Consider the following 18,190-nt stretch of genomic DNA (forward strand, 5'->3'; position numbering starts at 1 on the left):
TCTGAACAGAACGCTTGAAGAAAAGAGATAAAATTACTAGTATATACAGCATCAGTGAGATTATTCCTGAAGTACTAGATCAAATTCTAGTGGCAGCACTTGGAGAATGAAGATGACAAACTGTAAAAGATTCAGAAGAAAGCCACAGGAATGCATAAAAAGCTGGAAAAAAAAACAAACGAAGAAGCTCAGTCTGTCTAGTTTAATGTTCAGAGACGGCTTAATCTGTTACTTGCTCTATAATGGTTGAAAAAAGGATACCAAACTTTTGAACTCATTGGTCAAGGAAAACACACTTTCTACCCTTCAGTCAACTATCCCCTTTAAATGAAATAACCTTTATTAGATCAGTTAAAAAGAGCTGTTTGCTGCTACAGCAAACTCCTGCTACAACTCCTGATACCCACCAGTGACGTAATTGTGCCAGCGGAATAGACCTGCATTGAGTAACAAGGCCCTAGGGACGTAGCACTCCCACCGTGTCACTCCTTTTGTTTACATCGTGTAAGCTGTTATTTTTGCCAAGGTCAAACATACCATTTCCAGATACTTGTTAATTACAAAAATGACTATTTTTTAAATGACCGTGTTTTAAAAATACCCATACCTTGCATATTTCTCAGCTACAAGATCTTTGAGATGCAATAATCTAAAGGATATTTAATTCTGATAATACTGACACTGATCCTGAAAGGGTCTGTATCCCAAAGGCTGAACAAAATCAGCATTTTATTCCACTAGGCAATTTGAAAGTTTAAAGCAAGTAACTATGAATGCCTTTGTTCTTAATTAAAAGTGGCAATTCTAGGTCTCCTCCTCATGGAAGCACGTTGCATTTTCATAGGTGTGATGGCTTTCTAAAGTGCTGAGTATCCAGCAATTCCCACTGATGGTGACAGAAAATGCAAATCACTCGGTGCTCTTGGAAAGCAAATTTTCAGTTCAGGGACCTAACTTGGAACTTTTTTTTTTTAAAAAAAGCAGCAATCTGGAGCTGATACTATTAGCATTCTTCACAGCAAGAAATGAGGAGCAGAGGGGAGCTTGGCTAAGTTTAAAGATCTGGAATGCAAAACTTTGTGTACCACTTTCTCTACATAGTGGTAGCTATTGCTATTTAATTTCTTTTACTACATTGCATAAAGTCTTCCTGCCACTAGCACATCCCTCCAGATTAGATTCTCACCAACATGGAATTTGGTCCTGCTTATAATTTTTAGAAAGGGAGAAAGTGGAAGGGAAAAAAAGAGAAAGTTGGCTCTCTATCTCGGTCAACCTCCTGTAAATACTTAGGGCTCCCCGAATTCACAGAGGAGAGGGGAAAGCAAAACCCAAGATGTTTTTACAGAACTTTAAAATTATATGAAAGACCCCACAGAAATGCAGAGTTTAATATTTTTATACTATTTCATACTATATGTGTATGCTAAAATATCTCCATATGATGCTGTTAAGACACAGGAGTGCATGTCTGATAATCACAATGCTTGAAAAATGTTATGTGTTATATTTTGTACTATACTAAGCGTTAATCTGTCAAAAACTGTCACTTTATGTAGAGTAAAAATTGTAAAGAAAGAGATGGGTTCTTTGCTAGAATAACATTAAATTCCCTGTGAAAGCAGGAGCAGTAAACAGTGGAAAGGAAGTTAATTAACATCCCAAAAGGGGCCTCTCAAAACTTCTCCCTGGAGGTTTTGGATGTAAAATGGTTACTTAGACACCTATTGTGTGTATGAATCTTCACATAACTCTGTAGTTCAGTGAAGCTGCAGCAGAAGCTGAGGCCTACCGTTGCTAAATGGTAAATTAAAATACATAACTAAAGGAAACAAAAGATTGAACAAATATATTCTTTTAAAGATACATGGTAGTTACTCTTTAATCAAACCCCTGAGATTCTGGAAATAACTTAATCAGGCAGACAGGATGAGTTCCTCTAATGGGGATTGTGGCAAAATGGTCTTACAAAAAAGGTGAATGTAGAGAAGAAAATGGGGTTCAGCCAAGAATTCAAAAAATATTCTGCAGAACCAGCTACTCCGTGAAGGAGCACATGAATCCGGCAGACCCAACTTGCCAAGAAGCAAGCTAACAAGGTTTTCACGTATGGTCTGTGACAATCTGAAGAAGGGGAGAAGACTTCCAATTCCAGCAGGATCTAATCCATCAGAGCCCTCCATACAAGGCTGGGTCCGTTAGATAGCCATAAAAAAGCCAGAAAGCCTTGGTCACCCTGCACAGCCTGCCTTGCCAGTGATTTCCCAGCTCTGTAGCCGGGAAGGGATGGCAGGGAGGGCGGCGTATGAAAAAGCTGGGAGCTGCTGCTCTCACAGCATCAGTGGTTACAGGGTCAGCGGAGTTTAAGCTGGAAATAGCAATGGATTTTTAAAGGGATTTCAAGCAAATCACAGAGAAAAGATTTCCAGGGAGGAGGATTTTGGGGGATCCTGAAGACAAGATCGGAGGACTTTCTAAAGTACATATTCTAGTTCACAGTGGAGCAGGCAGAAATCCCCAAGTGAAATATATGGCCTATATTGTAAGAACTGGATAATCCTAATGGTCCTCTGATCTTAGAACTCATTAATTATTTAAGAGAAGTACCATGGTCATAGTAGGAAACCTAAGTTTTCTAATCCTATCCCTCAAACTCGTGATGTTCACTTTAAAGCAATTAGTCCATTATCTGGGACTTCATCTCTCAGGAGCCTCAGTAACAACAATTTGGACAGCCCTGCTGAATTAGCCCTTATATTCTTCATTCTTTGTGACTATTATTTTCAGAGAGAAGGTGGATATTTGCCTTTAATTTGTTAGCTTTCATTTCCACATTTGAGAACACTTATTTGGAAAATACTATGGATAAAATTGTCAGAACTAAAGGCCGATAATAATGAAAAACTAATGGCACAGAAATTGGACATCAATCACTGACTTGGCAATGTGATTACATGGTTATTCCACCACAAGGAAAAAAAACTGAAAAAAAAGTGTTCGCTAGTCAGCATGTCCCGTTTCCACTCAGCAGACAGTATCAAGCGGCCCCAAATCCAGCAGATCTTACCCACAGCAAAATCCTCTGCAAATAGGGGAATCCCTGTCTAGCAAAGAAGACATCCCACAGCTGTCAGTGGCATGGCATGGGGAGACACAGCATGACTGAAAATATGTTCCAGCTATTCTTAGGGGCACTACCTTCTTTAAGTTGGAGTGATGCTGTGGCTGGACCAGTTTGCTTCAGGAGTCAGGCTCCTAGTCCATTAATGCTGGAGCCAGGGGACCACCACAGTACTGCAAATCTCATTTCCAGCTCAGCTAGACCCACAAATCAGAGAACAGTGCATCTGGCTCGTGAAAAGCTTCAGGCTCTGTCACTGATTTAGTTCTAGGATTCCTAGTACAAAAATAAAGTCAAAAAATGTGATGTATGTGCACTGTACCCTCTCAGTTTGGAATCCCACAGTCTGAAATAGAGCTCCTGGGATATATGGGGCTGCTGCGTACCAACACATATCTCCACAGGACTGAGTCACACCCGTGCTGACTGGCCTTAATGTACCCCTCCGCTAGCCCCAACTGCTCCAAAGATTATCTGGAGCCAAAATGGAACACAGAGCGTTTTCTTCTGTTAACTTCTACCACTTAATTCCCTGAGCCAGACCTCCGTATGCAATGGTTCAACCCTTCCTAAGGAAAAGTATCTCCTTCCTGTGATAGCAATGGCCTCCACTTGAGTTTCATGAAAGAGCTGTTTGGCTCCCAGCTTCTGCAGTTTGCTCAAATGCATTGTTCTTCCACCATATGCCATGAAAACATCCATAAAGCAATGAAATTGAAAGCAGAGAACAAAGCTTGAGACACGCATGCATCATCCTACTCAGATCGTTAAAGTGAGATGGTGTTTTGTAGCCTTGACATGCGATTCTATTTATGTTGTCATCCCAAATAGTTACATGTATTTAATTAAAACAATATAAATATTACATTGACAACTTTTTGTGTGAATGCTGTCATTAAAGCTCTCTCTTCTAGCTCCTTCCTCTCCCTTTTCCGATCACAAATATTTTCTTCACAGTTATCACCAGGATATTACACCCCATCTTTCCCACAAACTTGAGTAATTCACTCTGGTTGATAACCATATCAGAGGATAGGGCCTTCCCCCTCTTTCTTCAAACGTAAATGGAAACTCCTTCTTGGATTTATTCAGAAAATAATTTTCCCCTGCTGACGGAGCGTGTTTGGCATTTGAATCAAAAGATTCCGTAACAATGTGTTTTGCGGTGTGCACAGGATAAGTTATACATGAAATTGCAAGACATATGCCAGAAAATGATACATTGGCTTTAATCTCTTTGCAGAGATATTTAGAGGATATACATTCTGCAGGTCTGGGATCCGCACCCAGAGGAGTGGGTGCAGTGAATACATGATTTCTCTCCTCTCCCCACCCACATCTTAGCATCAGCAGAGAAGCCAGCATAGAATTAACATAAACACTTAACTTTTAGATTATTCCTTCCAAGTTTACAAAACTCTAAAGCAAAAAAAGGTTATGTCGCAAATGGAGCCATATTACACGAAAGTCAAAGGGGACACTGACTATTTAAAGAAATACGTCCCTTCCAAGCAGAACGTCGCCAGCAGAGTAGACAGTGATCGTCATCCATACACGTAGCGTATTGCATTTTAATGCTGCACTCTTTGCGTATATCAGACAGCACAAGTACTTGGTAATATTTAAAGGTAAGAAATTACCCAACTACTTCAGCGTATGCCAGACACAAGCTCATCTGATGATACAAGAACAAATGTCTGCTGGTTCAGCCTGCTGTAAACTGGACCCTCTTTTAGACCCTGACATCTCCTGTGTATTCAGCTGACTGTTACTCTTAGATGACCATGACAACACCTTATCTGTCCCATTTTCCGCACTACTTTAAAAATGAAAATAAGGCTTCAGACAATTTGGTACTCAGTGCACTCACAAGCGTGTCATGGCTCACTCCCCGAGTCCCGACTTGGCTTTGGTACACCATACTTGCCTGCGCAAATCCAGCTGCTGTCGGAGTGACTTGAATCTATGCCTCCCAAGACAAAGGGCCTGACCGACACATCATGTGATTTCTTTCCCGGGGCGGGGGTGTGTGCCCTTGCTCAATTCTGTTAGGGCAGAGTTTGTCAGATGGCAACCGGTAGCTGTTTGCCCCTCTCTGAGGACCATCAGGTGCTATTGAACATTGAGGTCCACGCCCCTGGAGAGACACCTTGTTTTGCACCACTGACACAAACCTGCTCTCCTGTTTCCAGAATATATTCCCCATCCTTGGTAAGAGCAAATGTGACTCTTACTTCAGCTTGCAGGAACAAGACCTGAGTCGACTTTGTCAACATCATTCATGACTGGACTTTCTGGAAAAGGTATCTTTATTTGGCGGCTGAGGGTCTTTTTTAACTTAGAACAGCTGGTAGGAATGACCCAGACTGGTGCACGGCCTGTACAACTTTCTTAAACTTTGAGGGAGGAGGGTGTTACTGAAAATACAGATAATTTTTTAGTAAAAGAAGAAAATAAAGAGGTCTATTTATAATATACCTAGACTGTAACTTCCTGTCAGATAAATTAGGCAAGGCACTTTCTACTTAATTACAGAATAGGAGTAGGCAAATATGTATTAAATGTCATTAAGTTCACATTTTCCTTCAGAATTTGTGGAGTCCTGTGCATTTTCCAGAGCTCACCCTTCAATGCCAACCTGCTATTTAAAGGTATTAGAGTGTATTATTACACAAAGATGAGATTATATCAGGATTACCACAAATTATTTGTAGTAGTTAGAGAAAATGAAATAATCTCACCCCCATAGTATGAATATTCTTCCCTGTTTGTGATAATATACCCCACTTACTTCTGGAAGTTATTTTTTTCAGCTTGTCAAGGCTCACTTTGATTTTCAGAAACGAGTGACAGAATTCTAACTTGCATACGCAGCTTTCTTGACTATACGTGTTTAGATTCAAAACACATTCAGCCTGTCTGTGCACCACTTGCAGCAGTGCTCCTACAAGAAATCAGAAAATATATGCCATATTCGAGAAAAGATGTCCAGATGCAGAAGGGCAGATATCCAACTTCCATTAACGCCCTTGTCTTCTTCCACTATGCCTCTTCCTCTAGTATCTGCATGGTCAGTTTTTGCCTGATGCAAATTAAATACTGTTGAAATTGATAATATTGTCTACTAGAATGTTTAATGCCTTTATTTTAGGGTTTTTCTGCTTTTTTTCCTGTAACAGATGTATGTCAGGGTGCTTAAGCAGAAATCATCTTTCCTGATTTACATGAAGTTGTGAACTACATCTGGTGTGTGTAGAGGTTTTTATTTCATTATTTTGCAAAACATTTCTTTGCATTTTCGACCAACTAAAGTTACAATCACAGGGATGGGAAAAAGAAGAAATATTATATCGTGGTTATTGATCCAAAGCCATAAACTATCAAGCACCCTTAACTTCTAGGACCTGGTCCAAGGGCCGTTGGAATCAGTGAATTACTGCCATTAATTTCAATGGGTTTTGGATGAGACTCTTTACAGATGATCACTTTATAAATTCTCTAGTTTCTAAAATAACATAATTACAAAATTTTGCCTAAGAGTCTCATCTAGAGTTTGCTCCCATTCTCATTGAAATGAACAGCACAAATTAAAGTCACTAACTTAGACCAGAGTTCTGCAAGTGCCTACACCTGAGCTTTGTTTTATTGACTGAGCCTATGTAGGAATGTCCAAATAGATAAAGATATGCCCATGGGGTAGCAAAACAGAGGTCACCAAACTGGATCAGGATTGCACTCCAAAGACATTTAACCATCAGAAATACTCAAGACACAAGCCTCTGCATTTTTATGGACTTGCTGTAACCTGTGGTCATATTTTGTAACAAACATGTAATTCACACAATCACAGCTGTTTGAGACATGGACTAAGGATTGTACTTAAGTGCTTAATTCAGTTTAAATGCTTTGAAAAACACTAGGGCTGCTGTTCATGTGCTCAAAGGCTAGCGAGTTCAAGCTAGCGCTGACAAACAACAGCCTAACTTGGAAGGCACACTGCAATTCTTCAAATGTTGATCAGGAAGTAAAGGCATTATAATGCTTCATTCCACAAATCAGAAATACCGAGCAAACTAAAATATTCAGTTCAAGCCTGACAGAAAACTACCTGAACGCATAATAAAAAAAAAAAATCCAATTTGTTTATTTTCATTATTATTTTTCATGAACTTTTTGTTAAAATATTATGCAAAATTCCAATACAAACATCAGATTGCAACTATGGGAGATTTTGGAAAAACGTGAGGGAGGATATATGCATTTCTGAATCACTGCCATACGTTTCCTAAGCATTATAAATATACTACGATTATTTCTCAAGCTATTAAAAAATCCCATGTGTTCAAGGCTCCACATTCTCTTTTCAAGAGCCAACAATGTCACAAGCACCACCCACGAAGCCCTAAGAGGGAGAATTACTGCCTGGTCTGTGATTATGCAATGATAAGGATCCCGGCCCTTCAGGCATACCTATTTATTGGCGACCTCAGAAAATAGGCTGAGGACTGAGTAGGCATGATGAGCCATCTACCCTTCTGCTTACCGTAAGTGCACTGAAGGAATAAGGTAATGTCTGAACCGAGTGAAAAAGTTTGCACTGCCATTATGTATTTAATGGCTCTTCAGCCATTAGTCCACTCCCTTTTGGTGCAGTCAATCTAGTGCTCTTCATGAAAGCTAAGTTATTTACTTGTCACTATTAAGCATGCAATAATGATCCAACCGTACTCCAAATATATACATTCGCCTGACTTAGCATTCCATAACCATCCATTTATTAATTGCTTAAAAGCATTCAAAGCTACACAGCAAGCTGGCAACATGACCCTGATTCTTGATGTCCCTAGAGTACAAAACAGTAAAAATGCAATTTTTAAGAAACTGATAGCCATTCCAGAACAAATAGGGCATTTTTTTCCTGAATATTTTACCTAGTTCAGAACCCAAAATCTGTATTAAGAACTTCAAAATATTTTGACTGCAATGGAGTGCAGCACCTTATTGATTATGATGTTACTGTATGAAGAAGGAAGATCTTGCCTAGGCTTCTCTACTTCCTATGCATGTGTTATTTTTGTAACAATTCCATCCAAGGGAAGGATTTAAATAGAATAATGTAATGGAAACAGGATTAGGAGAACTGTGATTTTTTTCTAACACGTACCTCACTTTATGAAACAGGTAATGCCATTCAGAAAATCCCCCATAATTCTTTTCATTATGATTGCAGAGTTCCCTGAGATTCATTTTTTAAGGAAACAGACAGCTACTCTAGGCTGATCTTGCCTGTATTCCCTTTCAATATCTCAGTCTCGTTCACACAACACAACACGATGGCAGCATGCTTTCTCCCAAATTACATCTTCAGCAATATTGCCCTCCACGCATTTCTGCTCAGAGATATCTGAAGAAATCCTATGACAAACGTATGTCAATAAAAAGCAGCCACCCTAGAAGGAGAGGCTTCCGTAGTAACTTTGGGGACGGAGAGACTGTCACGAAGCAGTACGGCCTGTCATTCCTGCCCTCAGCTTGCTCCCTCCGCATCGTGAGAATCGAAAGGGGGAAGACAGGGGCTTCCTTAAATTACAGCCAGGAAGATTTTCAGTAGTCGCTTGCTTTAGCGGGGGTCGTCTTGGAAATGAGCGCCCGACGCTGGCATTACACAAGAAACGACTGCCATCTTCAGGAAAGCCTCGCTATTGAGCCAGCGCGCACCCTCCGCCAGCACACAGGGTTATTGAAGTTGTGACCAAAACCAAATGCAGTTGCGGGCGGTTGGTGGTGGGAACCAACTTGACAAAGCCCCTGCCTCGCTCCCCGCCTCTCTCTCCCCCAGGTAAAGGAAAGATGTTTCCCAGCACAGCACCGTGCAGGGCTCCTCTCCCAGCCCAGCCCGCCCGCCGGCCCCGGGCAGCGGTCCGGAGCGGGGCACCTCGCAGGCATCCCGCCGCGCTGCCGGGCGCTCCGCGGGGAGAGGGACTGCAAATTTAACTCTTTCCGAGGAGCGCCTCCGCTCCCCTCCGCCGCCCGCGCTGCCACCCGCCGCGCCAGCCGGAGGAGAGGGAGGGAGACCCGGCGAAACCCTGCGAGAGCCTCCCCGCCTCCTCCTCAAGCTACGGCTGCGGCCGCTGCCCTTCGCGTCCCGGCGCTGCACGGGATAAATCGGGATGGCAGCGTGTGCCCGTTGGCGGAGAGGGGGAGTAAAGCGGCCGGCGTGCATCTGTTGCTGAACGAGTAGCGGCTGGGAGAGGGATGCGGCCGCAGCTTTGCTGGGCGAGGGAGCGCCAGCGAGAAGCATCCTTCCTCCCACCGGTGTACGTGCGTGCCAAGGGCAGCGAATCCCAGCCACCGCCAGACACCCCCGCCGCCCGGGCACCCGCCCGGGCCCACTACCGCGCTGCAAGCGGCCCCCGCCGCGCCGGCCAGGAGCGCCCCCGGGGCGGCGGGGCGAGCCCCGGCTGCCGGGGGAGCCGCTCCGGATATGCACGGCGAGCGCAGGATACGGCCCGCCAGCTCCGCTTCCTCTCCCTCCGCCGCCGGTCCCTCCACATCTGCCGGCGGCTTGCGGGTGCGCGGCGCCTCCGAGCCCGCCCTGCCCGCACGGCCCCGCCGGCAGCCGCAGCCCCGGCCCGGGCGTCCGCGCTGCCCTTGCGCCCCGGCACCCGCAGCGCCCCGGGACTGGGCGGCGGCGCCTCCCCCTGCGCCCGGCGGCGCGGGGCCCGCGGCGGTCCCTACCTCCGTGTCGTAGAGCCGCAGGTCCAGGAAATAGGGGTTGAGGAGGGACTCGTTGCGGATCTGATCCATGGCCAGCTGCACGGCGGGCAGCACCCCCCGGCCGATCTTGCTCTTCTGGTCCTCCTCGGACTGGCTGAGCGGCATCAAGCCCATGATGGAGATCGGCGTGGTGGCGTTGGGGGGCAGCCCGGCCGCCCCCCGGGAGCTGCCCCGCGGCCAGCCCCAGCCCGGCGGCGCCCAGCCCAGGCACAGGAGCAGCAGCAGCATGGCAGGGTTGGAGGTGGCAGCGGCCGGTCTCCGCGGCGAGGGATGCATGCTGCTGGATGGGGGGGGAGGAGGAGGAGAAGGAGGACTGGAGGGGGGGCGGACAGAGCGGCGGAAGGGAGCCGAGCCCCTCTCAGTGCGGGCGCATCCCCCGGCGGCAGAAGCCAAGGCGGGAGGGAAAGAGCCGCCTCTCTCTGCTTCCCCGGGAGCCTCGGGGTCTCCTCTCTCTTCCCCCCCTCCCCTGGCAATAATCCTTCTGGCAATGGCGCCTACTCCTTCCCAGGTCTGCCAGCTGCAACCACCGGGAGCAATAAATAAATAAATAACCCCCACCACCAGGCACACACGCACTCACTCCCCACCGCCCTCCTCCTCTCTCCCCGGCGGCAGAGCAAGGGAGCGGGACCTGCCTCTGCCTCCCCGGCCGCTCTCCCTCGTCTCCGCTCAGGGAGGGACAGCACCTCTCAGGCGCGGAGGGGGGGCCCGAGCAGCCCTCATTGAACACCTCCCTCCTTCCCCCCTCCTCCTCCTCCAAAAGAAAAATAAAGGATGCTCCGGCAGAAGACGCCGAAGAGGAAAAAGCCCCCCCTAGAGCCGGGGAGGCGGAGGAGGGGAGCGGTGCCGAGCCGGGGCGGGGGTGCTAGTGCCGCATTCCCCGGCAGCCGGGGCAGCGCAGGGGGAGCGGGCGCGGGCGCCCCGCGGGCCGGACAGCCCCCGCCGCGGGCGGGAGGTGCCGCCTGCGCCCGTCCTTCGGGCCGGGCAGAGCCGCCGAGCAGGATGCGCGGCCCGGGGCCGGGGGCAGAGCAAAGCGTGCGGCGGCGGGGCCGGGCCGGGCCGAGCCGAGCTTCCCTCACGGCATCAGCATTCAGTGCCCGTGGGTCGGGCACCTTCTCCAGGTGGCGGTCTCAACGCGAGCGCAGGTGGACGCGGGGACGCGGGGAGGTGTTTCTGCGGCCGCTGCCCGCCCGCAGGCACGGGGAGGCCGGCAAGTGCCGCGGCTGCCTCCGGGCGGCGGGTGCCGCACGCCCCGGCCCGCGCTTTCCCCGCGCGGAAGCGCAGCCGCCCCACGCGCGACCCGGCACGCGCGCGCACGCCCTCTCACACCCTCTCACACCCTCTCTCCTCTCACACCCTCTCTCACACCCTCTCTCACCCTCTCACGCCCTCTCTCCTCTCACACCCTCTCACCCTCTCACACCCTCTCCCCTCTCACACCCTCTCACACCCTCCCACGGACACACACACACCCCCCCGCACACACACACTGGCGCGCAGGCGGACCCGCTCACACACGCGCTGCCCTGTGCAGGCACGCAGGCGGGCTCCGCGCGCGCTCCCCGCCACAGCCCTCCCTCCCCCGCGCACACGCGGCACGCAAACACGCTCCCACTCCGGCTTGGCGCCTCCGCCAGCCCCGCGCGCAGACACGCGCAGGCACACGCGCAGCCCGGGCCGTGGCGACCCTGCGGCACGCGGCGCTCGGCCGCTTGGCAAGAGCAGAAGCCGGGATTTTTTAAACCGTCCTCTGTTCCCCGCAGACCCGGCGGCGTTCTGGGGCCTGGCCCCGCTCGTGGCTGCAAGAAACTAAGGCTGCAGCAGGACGCTTGAGTTCCCCCGAGGGCTGCCGCGGCTCCGCGAGTAGCCTGGGGCGGGTGAGCCCTTTCCGCGGCTTGTTCTCCCGGCTGGGCACCTCCCCCCATCAACGGATGCGGGGCACACCCCGCACGTTCGCCCGGGCCTTCTGCCTTGCTCCCAGCGCCCCCCCGCCCCGGGGGAGCGCGTTCGCGCTGCCCACCCCCGGCTGCGGCTCGCGAAGTCCCTGAGCGGCGGTGCGCTGGTTCGCAGCCTACTGAGAAGACCCAGGAGGCGACGCAGGTCACCCTGTGTTTCAAGGCAGGCTGATCCTACGCGGGAGGCGTTACTGGCAAAATGCAAAGCTTTGCTTAACCCTGCCTTAGGCACCTCAGTCTTTATACATACTCATAATTTTCCTGAAGTCGCTCACAGGAAACCCTTGAAAATCAACCTAATACATCTAATTTATACCACATAGGCGACGGTGGCATCTGTGCAATAAATTGGAAGGAATCTTCGTGGGTTAACAAATTCTAAGACCATCATGATCTGACCTTGGGCTAAAAGGCCTCAACCAATAATCTCACAACACTCACTGCTTTACAGCCTTTCCCTGGGAACGACGTCCAGCAGTGTTGACTTAAAGACGTCAGTAACGAAGAACCCACCACCTCTCTTAATAAATCATTTCAATCATTAATTAGTTTGCCAAGAGGTGTATCTCACATTCAGTAACAATTTGCCTTATTCCAGCTTCCAACCGCTGGTTCTCATCACGCCTTTATCAGCCCAAGGGGACGTAGCGTCAGTGATCTTCTCCCACGCGCATGGGCTAAATTGCTTTTGTAAAAGAATTAGACCGACTTTCCCTCCCCTCAGGAATCGTTCTTGGAGGCATTCCCAAGAGACCTCTCCTTTTTCCACTTTATGTGTGGATTGGCCCTTCTGACCTGTCAGCCCTGGGCCACCAGCAGCAGTCTCAGCACCTCCCTCGGCACCAGCCGCTTCCGAGGGCCGGGCAGGTCAGGAGAGCTAATCCCTGTAGGCAAACCAGCCAGCTTGTGGTCCTCGTGGGGCTGCCGCTGTATGGAAAAATCTACACCGTGTTTTGAATCCATACTGCCTAAAAGCACAACCTACTTCTTTGCTCCTGTGCACCTGATCTTGCATCAGGATAAATTGAACTATGTGCTTTATTTGTACAAGTAACCTGTCCAGCAGTTTCTTTGTCACCTGCAAGCTTATCAGTACCTTATTTTCCTCCAGAAAATTATCACGACACCAAGAACAGATCTGCCTAGGATGCCAACAGGAATAGGTGCCATACTGATTTTGTATAATGCTATTTTTAATCAGAATTTCATATGCTAAATGATGTTTCACCATTCTCAACTTGATCTGCAATAGATACCAAGTCTGTTTGTCAAAATCTGTTTCACAGAAAATCATTCTTCACTGCTTGTATCCTGTATCATTCTGTGATTTTCTCCAGTACTTGGCTACCAGGACTACAGCTACTTGGATCACTTTGGTTATCATTTTACAATATTGGCAGTATATTAATGTCATGGTTTAACCCCAGCTGGCAACTAAGCACCACACAGCCGCTCGCTCACTCCTGCCCCCCGGTGGGATGGGGGAGAGAATCGGAAGGGTGAAAGTGAGAAAACTCGTGGGTTGAGATAAAGACAGGTTAACAGGTAAAGCAAAAGCCGCGCACACAAGCAAAGCGAAGCAAGGAATTCATTCACTCCTTCCCATGGGCAGGCAGGTGTTCAGCCATCTCCAGGAAAGCAGGGCTCCATCATGCCTAACGGTTACTTGGGAAGACAAACGCCATCACTCCGAATGTCCCCCCCTTCCTTCTTCTTCCCCCAGCTTTATATGCTGAGCATGACGTCATATGGTGTGGAATATCCCTTTGGTCAGCTGGGGTCAGCTGTCCCAGCTGTGTCCCCTCCCAACTTCTTGTGCCCCCCCCAGCCTACTCGCTGGTGGGGTGGGGTGAGAAGCAGAAAAGGCTTTGACTGTGTGCAAGCACTGCTCAGCAGTAACGAAAACATCCCTGTGTTATCAATCAACACTGTTTCCAGCACAAACCCAAAACACAGCCCCATACGAGCTACTATGAAAAAAATTAACTCTATCCCAGCCAAAACCTGCACAATTAACAAACACACTCACACTGTCTCTGGAATGTCATCAGCCTTCTAAGCTTTTTTTTTTTTTTAAAGCAATTTCCCAATTGTTGAGAACTCAGTCTTTCTGAAAGAAAGCTTGAGTCCAAGTTATGTGGTAAAACAGAATTAATACCTCGAATATTATTAGCAACTGCTTGACATCCGTCTTTGTTACTGATGCAGCAGCAAACGTCCCTTTGTTATTTTGAGAATCAAATGCATCTCCTTGCTTCTTTCCAAAGACGGGTCGGAAAGAGTTATTACAGAGTTCCGTTCAGCGTAAAGCTCGAGGCCTGCCCTTGCACGGGAGGCAGAGCCCAGCCGCCGGTGGTGCCCGCGCAGTGCACTGGGAAGTCAGATGCTGGGGAGGTAGGTCAAAGAAACACACCTAGGAAGTGCTATGTCATGGAGCTAACACTTACCATGGAGTACAAAAACAGTTCCAAAAGCAGGCCCAGGAAACCAAAATTTACCCTGATTTGCCCAGAAAGCTAAGGCAGACTTTTCAGAGGTAGTCTCTGATGATTTCTTCCTCATTTTTGGGGCACCAAAATGCAGGAGAACCTTTCTATACATCGTTCTGTGCATCATTCTGTGCGTAATGCGAACCCTGGGGTGACAGTTCACCTGTATGCGCATTTCTGGTTTGAAGGTGACCACCTCTGGTCAAATGAATCCCAGCTCCCGTGTCTGAACTGCGGAAGTCTGGAGCATTGCTAGATACCATTTAAACCAAGCAAAGCTACACTTCAAATTAGAGTATTTAATAATGTGGTACTTCTGACCTTAATCTTTTTGTCACTGCATTCCCTATCAGTAAAACAGGGGTGCTCTTCCTTCATGGTCATACTGTGAAGACAGAGTAATAAATATTTGGGAAGCACTAAGACACTGTAACATTCAAGTTCCGTAAAAAAAGCTAAGAAAATAACCTTTATTTTTCAGGCTAGGGATTTACTATGGGGAAGTAAATAAGGCCATATATTGAACAATGAGGATTAGACAAAGTAAGCCTCTCAAAATCCTTCCTGTATACTCAGGGAGGCATGAAAAAGACAGTTTCCACATCTTTTGTAAAAAAAAAACTGGGAACATAACGCAAGAAAATCATGTAATGAAAAATAATAGTGTAATAGATGCACTGAGGCTAAATTTAGATTTAACAAAGAACTTTCTGACATTTTTAAATATTTCATTTGCAATCCTATTCACGTTGTACACATGTAAGTTTTCAACATGATGTATACATATAGTTATATTTTGTAAGCGCTGCTTCTTTCCAATTCTCAGCACTGAGAAATTTCTTCTTTCATAGATACTATCCTTTGTCTATGCGTAACAGATGCCCAGGTAACAGCTCATTTTAAATAAAAGGAGGCCTAAAGGAGAATTGCACCAAACTGCTTGTTAAAGATTGTGTCAGACACAGCTTGCTGCCCAGCCGCCTTTTTTTTTTTCCTTAGAAATCCCCAGAATGTTTTGCTACCATGAAATCAGTAAAGTGCATCCCCTAGGATGAAATCCTCTAAAGTAGCACACATCCTTTATCTGTTATGCAAAAAGGCTTTATATTCTTATTTGGTGTACACCAGACAGTATCTGTTTATTCCTTGTTGGCTAAAATATCAGTTCACAAGAATTGTAAATCCTGTTCTCTTTGCTCGAAAATCAAATGTCACTTTCTTCCCGGCATGTTACCCAGTCACTTCAGCATTTCAATCATGTGAATCCTTCAACTATATTTCAGCAAAAAGTTATGTCAAACATCTTCCTGCTAATGATCATTTCCAATTTCTCTCAGTTATTACTCAGTCTTCTCACAGTGTATGCACAGTTAACTTTTTTGTTGTTTATATATTCTTTATATTCGCTCATCACAGAGTACCTAATTAATGAATTTCAGGTCTAAATAGCTGTACTGGTGTGACTCCCTTGACCACTTTTTCTTCAGCTGCAAGTTAAATACCTTCAGAGCATGGATAAGTTCAAGAAACCCAGAAAACTGATTTGTCCCTTACCACCAAGAAAGAAATTGCACCTGCTGCAAGTCCTCTCCCACTCTGGGAGATGGTCTGATGCTACAGGACACATATCACGCTACCCATCAGGCCAGTGACTCACTTTCTGCATCTTCCATCTTCTTTCTTACTGCTTTTGGAGTTAGGAGAAGTCACTGAGAACGTCCTGCCCTGTTTTTGTCTCCAACCGCCTTTGGAAATCCTAGAAGCCTCTAAAAGTATGTCATCTACAGCCACATCATTCCTGTCAGTGCTGACTAGGACTGGTCTAAACAGGCTTTGTCTATTCATATAAATGTCAGTGAGTAATGGATTGAAAAAAGATTGAAAACTGTTGATCTAGGCATAGTAATTTTAGTACTGCATATACATAGGTAATTGTTTTCCTCTGTAAATGGGAAGTGAAAGAATACTGCAATGCTCTAATTCAAACCCAGCTATGGCTGCTAGAGTTAAACTGCTAGCACCCCGACAGAACGGGGGGAGCTCTGCTATCCCTCTCCTCCCTCCCTCCCAAGGACTTTCCCACCTACCTCAGCTACCTTGCTAGCACAGTCAAGATTTTGCCTCCATTATGAGCTTAGACAGCACTCTCATTCTCAAACATTGCCAAAAAACCCCACAGTTGTAAGCGTATATACACAACTGCATGATCCTAACCCTACAGTCTCTCTAGACATCTTGTCTGCTACGTCTTTATATCAGGGTATCAGAACAAAGCTCACCTTCAAATTAATCTCCCAATCTAAAGGCTTTAAGAGAGCCAAATGCAATGAAAAGAACACCGGATTTTGAATTACCAACCCAGCAGTATCACTGTGTAACTGCCCGTGTTTTCATACATGGGGAATAGGAGCACAATCCCATCAGTCCTGGTGTTACCAACCAACATGAATTTCCCCTTCCAGTAAATCTTATCACTTCCTATAAATATAACAAAAATTGAACACAGTTTTGAGTCTTTGTTTCAGCAGAGCTAGCAAGAAATACCGCTTGCAATTCATGTTATCGATGCATATACAACGATGACTGTTGTTCCAGGGTGTTTGTGCAAGCATCATAATGGTTTGGTCAAGACTGCACATACAGAGGTTTTAGTGGCTTATTTCTTAGAAGGAGGGTTCATATACTGTCTTCTGTTGAAGTGAAAATCCAGTAAGTTCTAGCACGTGTTGAAGACCCACAATGTTTAAATGAAAGGAGAACGGTGGAAGAATAAAAGAAAAAAAATGACAAAATAGTTACCTGATCAGTTCAAAGAAATATGATAAAGAATTAGGCACCAGACTGCAATCTGGATTGCAATTTTTTTTTTTAATAAAGGAATACAAAGACTAAGAAATAAGCATTCTTTTTAATGACAATTTTTTTTAATTCCAAAGAATCAGCAAGTTCAATCAGTACTTACAACCCCAAATTCTCATTTTGGGGATAATACCATCAGTTAATTTATTAAAGATTAAAGACTCCTTCCATATTACTATTCCCCTCACAAGGTGTATTCAGCACAGGATATAGAAAATTAGGAAAACATTTTGCAGTTTACTTTTGTGAAATACTTCTCCTGGCTTAATCTTTTGTGCCTCAACCATGCCAAATATGCCCCATACCTAGGGACATCCAAGGAACATCAGACAAGGGGAAGGGAAGGAACCTAGGAGAACACAGGATCACGCTGATCCAGTATAATGCCTAAAAAAGGGCAGTAAACGTGGCAGCGGTAGTATTTGCAGCTAGGCAATGAGGAAGGAATAAAATTCATTTGGAAGACGGATTTCTTCATCTCTATCCTAGAATTTTATACGGCGTACTGTGTGCTGGGACAATACCTTCTTAGGACAATTTGTTCAGTTGAGCTCTCTGTATTTAAAAAATGTCCTTTCTTGTTTTGAACAGAGTGATGGTACAAAATGGAGAAGGACCCTTGAAATTTCCCAGTTTGCGTTGCCAGTATCCCATTATTTTAATCTAAGGTTATCAATAAGCTTGAGTTGCAAGTTTTGGTTTTATGGGTGCTTCACATGGTTAGCGGCAAAGGGGAAAAGAAACACACAGCTCTAAGTATAAAAGGAAGATGAATACTAAGAAAGAGGGACCTACTGGTTCTTGATTTGGACCATGTGGAAAGTGTTCCTCTCTCTCTCTTTGAGAAAGAGCTCTAGGAGGCCAGAACCAGATGAAGTATTGATTTGTGACTCAATTCCTCCAGTTTTTCTATTTCTGTGAGGGATCCAGCCCCTTCTCTGCTGAGAAGCCCAAAGTCCACAGTCCATTTCTCAGCAGGTAGCTCTGAC

General features: G+C 46.3%; 1 protein-coding gene across 2 annotated transcripts in view; it reads right to left on the bottom strand.

The window, feature by feature from the left end:
* The window catches only part of GABBR2 (gamma-aminobutyric acid type B receptor subunit 2), a 510,446-nt gene extending 499,779 nt beyond the window's left edge, over nucleotides 1–10,667 (bottom strand). The window contains exon 1 of one of the 2 annotated variants that reach the window (XM_076330187.1): nucleotides 9,860–10,667. In XM_076330187.1, coding sequence (XP_076186302.1) covers nucleotides 9,860–10,174 — 315 coding nt within the window. In that variant the 5' untranslated portion in view covers nucleotides 10,175–10,667. The remainder of the gene's footprint in view (nucleotides 1–9,859) is intronic. The other variant, XM_076330188.1, reaches the window with a different exon arrangement.
* Between the last annotated feature and the right edge of the window lie 7,523 nt (nucleotides 10,668–18,190).

Source organism: Aptenodytes patagonicus, chromosome 2 (assembly GCF_965638725.1).
Source record: "Aptenodytes patagonicus chromosome 2, bAptPat1.pri.cur, whole genome shotgun sequence".
Classification (NCBI taxonomy): domain Eukaryota; kingdom Metazoa; phylum Chordata; class Aves; order Sphenisciformes; family Spheniscidae; genus Aptenodytes; species Aptenodytes patagonicus.